General features: G+C 37.1%; 1 protein-coding gene across 2 annotated transcripts in view; it reads right to left on the minus strand.

Moving 5' to 3' along the window:
* The window catches only part of LOC127445617 (maspardin), a 12,289-nt gene continuing 2,308 nt past the window's right edge, over nucleotides 1-9,981 (minus strand). For both annotated transcript variants that reach the window (XM_051705797.1, XM_051705806.1), the window contains exons 3-9: nucleotides 9,944-9,981; nucleotides 8,943-9,023; nucleotides 8,705-8,850; nucleotides 8,514-8,622; nucleotides 4,217-4,324; nucleotides 3,962-4,102; nucleotides 1-2,408 (exon numbers count right to left, since the gene is read on the minus strand). The exon at nucleotides 9,944-9,981 is cut by the window's right edge and continues 124 nt beyond it. In XM_051705797.1, coding sequence (XP_051561757.1) covers nucleotides 2,283-2,408; nucleotides 3,962-4,102; nucleotides 4,217-4,324; nucleotides 8,514-8,622; nucleotides 8,705-8,850; nucleotides 8,943-9,023; nucleotides 9,944-9,981 — 749 coding nt within the window. In that variant the 3' untranslated portion in view covers nucleotides 1-2,282. The remainder of the gene's footprint in view (nucleotides 2,409-3,961; nucleotides 4,103-4,216; nucleotides 4,325-8,513; nucleotides 8,623-8,704; nucleotides 8,851-8,942; nucleotides 9,024-9,943) is intronic.

Raw genomic sequence — 9,981 nt, forward strand, 5'->3', positions numbered from 1 at the left:
CAGGTATATTCATTATTGGAATTTATTACAAACAATTCATACATGTAATACATATAGGTCTGTTCCAAAACCTAGTGAGATGCACAAGACAGCATTTTTAGGCATTACAGGCGCGCTCCTAATGCGAAGGCCATTCCAAATGGAGTTCATACTAGAACAATTTAATTGTCAACAACATTAATTTCTACAACTTCCTTCTACTATGACTTTTTTCTTCCAAACAGAGTGTGCGACAGCAGGGCAATGCAGATCCATCTTCTAGCAAAAAATTATGTACAATGTGAAGGGAGAATCCAGTGAAAACCGTCTGGCTTTGACCACACACCCATCAGAAGATTGGAAGCTGTTGAACTGGGGAATATAATGTCATACTGAAACTTTCTCATGCCAGCACGCAAGAAAATTGCAGTTACAGATTTGAGATATCAAAACATGTTGTTGTTTTTAGTTTACTTTTTTTTTTCTCAAAAATAATAATTTTAAAAGCATGTCTTTTGGTCTTATATTTAATATAGAAGCATTTTCTATCAATAAATTGCTAGATTTATTTCTGATCTCTCTCTCTCTCTATATATATATATATGCCCTTATGCACTTTTTGGAGCTCTGGTCACCATTCACTTGCATTGTATGGACCTACAGAGCTGAAATATTCTTCTTAAAATCTTAATCTGTGTTCAGCAGAAGAAAGTCATACACATCTGGGATGGCATGAAGGTGAGTAAATGATGAGAGAATTTTAATTTTTGGGTGAACTATCCCTTTAACAGTCAAATTAGAGCAATGAAAGGCTTATTAGTGCTGTTTGCAAGGCAAACGTCACTCACTACTACTATTGCTGGGCTCTTTTGACTGCCTAGCAACTGCATAGCAACATGCTAAAAACCTCTCAGAATACCTTAGCAACCACATAGCAATGCCCTGGCAACTATCTACAATGGCCTAGAAACATTTTTCTTCACATTTTCTTCAGAAAAAGTAAAAACTTCAATACAGAATCATTAACAAAAGTTACAGGCAGTGTTATTATAGTTTTGGAGTTTTTATTTAATTTCTATTTTATATACAATTTGTCACTAAAATGTAGTTTAGTTTTCATTTTCTCAGTGTTTTGTAGTTTCAGTTTAGTTTTTTAGTTTTAGTATTTATAATGGCTGCCAAAGCAGTGTTTACTAGTGTCATTTAAAAAGTCTGACATCATTATATTTCTCAGGGCAGTCTTGTGTTACCTCTAGTTATATTTTCATTTTTAATGTGAATTGTAAATGTTGCAAATTTTTTAATATAGGGTAAATATGGGTAAAGTGACAAAGGACATTTAAGTTTGATCCACATTGTATCCATATGTATTTCCTGAATTGACTATAAATCATAACTAATCTTTGGAGAGTAAACAATTAAAGGGATAGTTCAAACAAAAATAAAAATTCTCAATTTACTCACCCTCATGTCATCCCAGATGTGTATGACTTACTTTCTTCTACTGAACTCAAACAAAGATTTTTAGAAGAATAACTAAAATCTGTAGGTCCATACAGAGCTCTTTTATTTTTGGAGATTCAAGGTTTTGGACCCTGTTGACTTGCATTGTATGGACCTACAGAGCTGAGATACTCTTCTAAAAATCTCCATTTGAGTTCAGCAGAAGAAAGAAAGTCATACACATCTGGAATGATACAAGGGTGAGTAAATGCTAAAGAGACTTTTCAACTACCCCTTATCCTTTTGATGTTTTAAATTGATCATTTTACTTCGGGGTGTGTGACAGAGCTTATTTCATGAGTAATCAATGACTGCATCATTTTTGTGGGTTTTCCAACCTTGAGTCAATACTAAATGACACATTTAGGTTTCCAAACCAGGCTTTCCAACATCATTTGGAAACAACAGTTATTATCAGTGCATGAATTAAATGAGTAACATAGATAATAACATTGACAAAATTCAAACAAACAAACCAAAACAGAAAATACAATTCTAGAGTACAGAAGGCAGAAAAAAAATTAAGTCCAAGGAATAAAAAGTGACATATTGTGTAAGGCAACCAGTTTAAAATATGGCATTTTATGAAAAGCCGTGTAATCAATTTCTCTTTATTTACAGCCATAATGCTTATGAAAATATTGGTTCTTTTCCATTAAGTAAAAATAAGCTCTTTAAAGTCCATTCACATTTAAGGTCATAGAAAAACAGGATACCAAAAAGTGATCTCTCTGAATGTTCAGTATGATTGATCCAGGCAAGGTAGCAGGAGGATGTCTACATGAAGCCTGTGGGTCTCTCTACGATTCACCATCACTCTCACTGTTGTTGCTCAGTTTTGTCCTTTGGACTTCCAGCTCTTCTGCACTGACCATCTCAGGACTGATGGCGGTGTATCGCGTCCCATGGAACTGACGTAGATGTATCTACAGAGTAAAAACCAGAGTAGCAGTGCAACATTAGCTCCTGAAATCACAACAGAACATGAACCGATATTATATATATTGGCCAGGCTTTTTGAAATCACTGGCACTGGACGATAATCACGTATGTTTGGCTGACTGATAGAAGTACTAGTTCCAAAATGTTTTAAGTTATATTTTTGTCTTTTATTAGATAGTTAAGTGGAGAGAGAGAGACCTGAAACGTCAGTTGGGACTTGAACTCGGATCCCCTGTGATGCAACCACACCATATAGTGAATTTCAAGTCAATAAATCAATGCTCATTTATTTATTTTTTTACCACGAATTGTTTATATATACACACACACTCACCAGCCACTTTATTAGGTGCATGTGTACACCTACTTATTCGTGTGATTATCTAATCAGCCAATCGTATGGCAGCAGTGCAGTGCATAAAATCATTCAGATACGGGTCAGGAGCTTCAGTTAATGTTCACATCAACCATCAGAATGGGGAAAAAATATTTGATCTCAGTGATTTCAACCATGGCATGATTGTTGGTGCCAGATGGGCTGTTTTGAGTATTTCTGTAACTGCTGATCTCCTGGGATTTTCACACACAACAGTTTCTAGAATGTACTCAGAATGGTGCCAAAAACTAAAAACATCCAGTGAGCAGCAGTTCTGTAGTGGGAAATGCCTTGTTGATGAGAGAGGTCAACAGAGAATGGCTGTAACTAGATGGACCAGACACAAAGTCTACAAGATTGCAAACTGAATGAAATCCCAGATGCAGCTTATTGTGCAACTACTCCAAACCCAATCAATAATAACCAAAAAAAAAAAAAGATTTGGTACACAATACGGGACTTTTAATTATAAACAAGTCCGAAATACACATGGGCTAAATACACTATTTTGAAATATCCACGCTCCCAGTTGTGAACTCACTGACGGCTGATTCGCTGAGAAATTGACACGAATTCAAACCACTAACCTGAGCTCCTGAGTTCAAACGAGCTCTTGTCGGGTGACTCATTATAAAGAGTCATTCGTTCACGAATTGGACAACATGGCTCACGGTGGGTTTGTTGCGTGCAGCCAGCGAGCTCATATCTTTAATAGAAAGGGTAAAAAGCGGCTTGGGAGACACACTGGCACTCTAAAAATGTATTCAATAACTCACAAGATGATATCTGACGAAACTACATATGAACGCACACAACCCGACTGTCGCCAATGGTGACTAGATTTTAAATTGTAGTCACAAACATTCATTTTTGGTCGCATTTGCGACCATTTTAGTCACAGTCTGGAGCCCTGTAGAAGTGAGCAGAATATCATCTCAGAATACACAACATGTCAAACCTTGTGGCGAATGGGCTACAACAGCAGAAGACCACATTCGACACTTTATTAGGACCATAGTGCTCCTAATAAAGTGCTCAGTGAGTATTTATATAAGCATTATTTAATCCACTGGCCATCCTGCTCTTTAAATATTGGAATCAGTCATTGAAAAGCCCATTTTGATCGAAGACCTCTTAAGCAGTTTGAAACAGTGAACTCACTTGTATGTACAGGTTAACTTCTGCGCTTCTGCAAAGATAGGGGAAGTTTCCACCCGTTTTGAGGTGAGCCCGTCTAGCGTTGGGGTACAGCTTATACATTTCTTCTTTTGCTTCATGCGACAGGGCACTCTGATCAAAAACCTAGGGCAGAAGAAAGTAAAACCAGCTAAAAGTGGTGAAAATGTAGTAATTTTTTACCATTTACAGAGCCAAATAATAATAAAAACAAAAGCCTTCAAAAGGCACTAAACCTACGTCCATTATGGTGATGGCGACATCCTTTATCTTGTGAGGTTCCACGTAGGAGTTTTGGCAGTTCAGCGTGAGTCGTGATGCCAGTTCACTCTGGTTTAGGCTTTCCAACTGAAGCACAAATAAACAGACCTCACTTTGTTAGCAAATCAGCAAAGAGTGGTACAGATTTGCTCTTCACATCAGTCTAGCTCAAGTACATGGACAAAACTTTTCTTGACTGAGAATCAAATGTGCACTTTATTTCCCACTTTTAAATGAAAATTCAACCAAATCTAGCCCAGTTCACATTATTGCACACTTTGTTTCCTCTATGCAAATGGGCCTATTTGTTCAGTAACTAACAGAAACCTCATTTCACACTGGGCTTTGATCCTGGGATTTTCCCAGAATAATTGCCGAATAGCTTGTGTGAATGCAAGCCAGAGCCGTAATGCTATAAAAATGTGTACCTGGTAGGGCTGAGCGATATGACGGTATATATCGTGGCGACGATATAAAGTGTCAATCGAAAGAGATTTTGCTATATTGTGTATATCTATCAGTGGGCAGGGATTCACGTGAGACTGAAAGAATTTAAGAAACCTGAACAGGGTTTTTATGGCATTCTAATGTTTTCCGTGGCCACCCAAGCAAATTCAATGATATTCATTTCCCGGTTGGTGCTTCATTAGTGGTTAGTAAGCTTCTCATCTGAAACACGCATCTGTGTTTCATGCTTTTTTCAAAGTCAGGTTTTTTCTGATTTTTTATTTTATTTTTTCAAATCCAAGTAAAAGAAATTAACATCTCCACTGTAAATATCAATTCAGTTCAAAAATAGAAAAATATTAGCTCAGTAGGTCCTTAATGCAAGTGAATGGAGATTTATCTTTTGATGGTCCAAAAAAAAAAAAAAAAAAAATAAATAAATAAATAAATGTCAGCATAAATGTAATCTATACGATACCAGCTGTAAAATTTTCTTTTACAGCAGTTTGCGCATGATGTAATCGCATTGGCATTTGATACATGCGAGAACTGACACGTGCGACACAGCCGGAAGAGCAGCGCTGTTTACATGTGTAGGAGGAACGCTGTACAGTAGCTTGGTTGGTTTAGATCTGTTATTATCTGTTTCTTCACTCACAATGGTGCGTTTGTGAGCTTATCCTGGATGTCTCAACCGAGTGGAGAACGTGAGATTAGAGACCGCTTGAACTCCACCCTCTCATGAAGCTGGAAGTGATGATTTAGAGTTAAAAAGTACTTAAATATTGATCTTTTTTTGCACCCAAAGTGATAGTATCGCTTTAGATGACATTAAATGTAACCGCTGGAGTCGTATCGATGACATTTATGCTGACTGTCACTTCTTTTGGAGTTTCAAGAGAAATCTCCATTCACTTGCATTTTAGAGAAGATATTTTTCTTCAAATGTGTTCTGGTGAAGAAAGTCATACACACCTGGGATATCATGAGGGTGAGTAAATGATGAGACTTTTCACCCAAAAATGAACTCTCCTTTTAAGAAAAAAAGGCTACATTTATAGCAACATTTACAGCAGACACAAAATCCCCATTTCTTTCATTCAGAGAGCGCAGCACACCAAATGTCAGAGCCTGAACCTCTATTTCCCCCTCTGGTACGATGCATTTGCCCTCTCTTAAGTCCGCAATATATGAATACTCTGGGTATTTAAAATGTTGATGATGGTTGCCCAGTTTGTAAACTGAGTCGAAAAAAAGTGTTGTCTTATGCAGAGAACACTCCAAACCTTATCGCATCGTCCCACAGAGTTTGCAAAGATGAATGTAAGTGCAAATACAGTAGGCAGACTATAACTATAGACTAATAAATGATAGACCCCTTACATAAGAAATACAACCAGATGCTGTACACTTTTACCAGATAAGTAATGACTCAACAGTGGGTAGACTAATGTTATGTCGCAATGCTTATATGCAACATTGCGACAGGCCAAATGTTATTTTCTTAACCCTAAAATGGCAAGAACATTTTCCAGTGTTTTTCTTCCAAGTGTTGCTTTTATTTTCAATTTTACAGTTTGCAGAAATCACAAAAACAACACAGAAGATAGAAAGATTTGCCTCGAGGCTTCTTAAAAATGCTTAAGTGCAATGCAAAAGTAAGCATACAATGATATTATAAATGTGTTTTGTTTGTAAAGTACTTTAAAAAAAAAAAAAACAGAGTTGAAAAAATGCTTAAGGCATAGAGAAAAAGACTTTCATAGCAGAAAATAGAAACTACTGGCAAAAAACACCAACAAATAAACGGCAAATTAATAATAATAATGCCAATTTCTGTTAGTTTTACCTTGTCTGTTTTCTTATTTTTCAGTGGGTAGGCCAATTGTTTAGAATCAAACTAAAATTACAAAAGCAACTGTTCCAAGGCAGTATCAAATTCTTTGTTGTTCATTGTTGCACGTTCTTCGTTGTTTTTGGTTTGGATTAAATAGGATTTTAAATTAATATTTAATAAAACAAAACAAAAATTTTTTTTATTATCCACTATTAATGATATTGCAAGGCACCTTGATAAAATCAGTAAACTATACATTATCGTGATATCGTAATATCAATTTTGTCTTTACGCGTGTGAATGCGAGTACAGATTATGGAAAAGCTGGTGCATTGTGAATGAACAAAATCACGCAGTGCCAGAACGACTTTTCCGGGATCTCTGTGTGAAATGGGCTAGACTGATACAAAATACAAATCCTCTAAAATGATGATTTCTCTTTCTGCCTAAATATTATTAAAAAAAAAAAAAAAAAAAATATTCCCAGATTTTCCCCCCCAATTTGGAATGCACAATTCCCAATGTGCTCCAAGTCCTCGTGGTGGCGTAGTGACTCGCCTCAATCCGGGTGGCGGAGGGCGAATCTCAGTTGCCTCTGCGTCTGAGACCGTCAATCCGCGCATCTTATCACGTGGCTTGCGGAGCGCGTTACCGCGGAGACCTAATGCATGTGGAGGCTTCACACTATTCCCTGCTGCATCCACGCACAACTCGCCAAGCGCCCCACCAAGAGCGAGAACCACATTATAGCGATCATGAGGACTCTAGCCACCCTAGCAACCGGGCCAACTGGTTGCTTAGGAAGCCTGACCGGAGTCACTCAGTGCACCCTGGGTTTGAACTTGCAACTCCAGGTGTGGTAGTCAGCGTCTTTACTTGCTGAGCTACCCAGGCCCCGAAATTGCTAATTCTTAAAAAGTTTAGTTGACTATGACTTTCTTTCTTGACCAAAACACATTTGAAGAAAAATAGTAAACTATCTTAGATCAATAGGTCCTTAAATTGTAAAAGGATGGCGATCAGACCTTTGAAACTCCAAAAGAAGTGACAGTCAGCATAAATGTCATCCATTCGACTCCAGCTGTTAAATTAATGTCTTCTAAAACGATACAATCCCTTTTGGTGAGGAAAAGATCAATATTTAAGTACTTTTAACTATAAATCGTCGCTTCCAGTATAGTATAGCAGTATACGCATTCACGAGAGCACCGAGTTCACGCGGACTCTCGTGTGACGTATTTGTTGGCATGTTACGGATGTAATCTCATGTTCTCCACTCGGTTGAGACATCCAGGTTAAGCACACAAACACAGCATTGTGAGTAAACAAACAGATAAATACAGATCTAAACCAAAACCAACGAAGCTTCTGTATAGCGTTCCTCCTTCTCACTTGTAAACAGCGCTGATCTTCCGGATGTGTTGCACATGCATCAGTTCTCATGTGAACATGCAAACACAAAATTACATTACACGTGCATACTGCTGCCGACCGCAAGCATGATTTAAAGTTAAAAAAAGTAATACAATATTGATCTTTTTCACACTAAAAGCGATTGTGTTGTTTTAGAAGACATTAATTAAACCACTGGTCATTTGGATGATGTTTATGCTGACTGTCTGTTATTTTTGGAGCTTCAAAAGGTCTGATCACCATCCACTTGCATTTTTAGGACCTACTGAGCTAAAATATTTTTCTATTTTTTATCAAATGTGTTCTGCTAAAGAAAGAAAGTCATACACATCTGGGATGGCATGAGGGTGAGTAAATGAGAGAATGTTCATTTTTGGATGAACTATCCCTTTAAGAGTCTCCAGCATGAGTACCATGGCACAACGTGTTTGAAGCACGATTGCTACATGCTAGGCCACAGCTATGACAAGATACCTGTATCTGTGGCATTTGTTATTTTTACTAGGCAGCCAGATGTGCTTTGCTAAATATATCATGACAGTAAAATGAAACCACAGTCAGTATAGTGAAAGTACTCACTCTATCAACCATAAAGTCAATTGCATCGGCCATTTTTGGGTCCAAAGGTCCTTTGGCGAAGTTACCAAGAACAATCTTTTTGAGCATGAATGCAGGCATCAACCAGAAACTAGAAAAGAAAAATTATATGTAAGAATATACGTACAAGGATGGAGACGTTAACACTGACACGGTCTTCAGTGCAAGTCTACCTGTTTGCTGTCCATGTTTGGTTAAATATTGATGTGTCACTAAATGAATTGCACAGGACCAGAGATTGCACTCTGGGAGATTTGTGTGTGACCTCAGCAAATTTTTGAGCCAGAAATCCTCCCAGAGAGGCACCAAACAAGTGCACCTACACAGAGACAAACAAACCAAGAGTAAAGAGTTGTGAAGGAGTCTTCTTTCCCATTGGTCTTATTAAAATATCGACTTGATATGCCGTACCTTGTCCAGTTGTAAGTGGTCTAAAAGCTTCCTAAATCCATCACAAAATTCCAGCAGATCCCAGTAGACAGGATACTGGAGCTGAAAAAAACAAACAAAAAACATCAATATCAAGTTATATATCATGGAACATAAACCGGAAAAAGGAATAACAAAACCTATATTGCTGTTTTACACAATAAAAATGCATTTTGTGAAAATTTTAGATATGAAAGCTTGTTATTCATCTGTGAGAGATGGCTTGGTGGAGTTACTATTAAACTTCTATGTATTTTTTTTTTATTGTCAAGTAATGTTATTGAGATTAAAGGGATAGTTTACCCAAAAATGAAACTTACTTTCTTCAGCAGGGTCCATTCAATGCAAGTGAAACAGAAGTGATATAATAGGTGTGGGTAAGAAACACTTCCTCGTTCTTGTCCAAGGACGAGATTTTAAAAGGACTTAAATACTGATCTGTTTCTCACCCACACTTATCATATTGCTTCTGAAGATATGGATTAGAACACTGAAATCTTATGGATTACTTTAATGCTGCCTTTATGTCCTTATTGGAGCTTCAAAGTTCTAGTCACCATTCACTTGCATTGTATGGACCTACAGAGCTGAAATATTCTTCTAAAAATCTTCATTTGTGTTCTGCTGAAGAAAAAGTCATACACGTCTGGTATGCCATGAGGGTGAATAAATAAAGAGAAATATTTCATTTTTGGGTGAAGTAATCCTGAATCATCACAATAAATTCAAGAAATATATACGCACACTGTTGCGTTATTCCCATTTAATTTGCATTGTTCTGATCCAATAGATCTTTGTCAAGTACTTATTCCAAAACAAATAAATGGGAATATCGTAGCACTAGCTTTTCAATAAGCACAAAATTCATATTAGAGTATACATTTTACAGTCTCAAACATTAACTTTGTACTTGTGCCGAGTCTTAAGGTACATCATTATGACATTGAGATTTACGTGTGGGGTTGATGTGTGACAAAACATACCGAGATGACGCGGTAGCCCCATCCAGAGAGAGCCAGCA

This window comes from Myxocyprinus asiaticus, chromosome 1 (genome assembly GCF_019703515.2).
Source record: "Myxocyprinus asiaticus isolate MX2 ecotype Aquarium Trade chromosome 1, UBuf_Myxa_2, whole genome shotgun sequence".
Lineage (NCBI taxonomy): Eukaryota > Metazoa > Chordata > Actinopteri > Cypriniformes > Catostomidae > Myxocyprinus > Myxocyprinus asiaticus.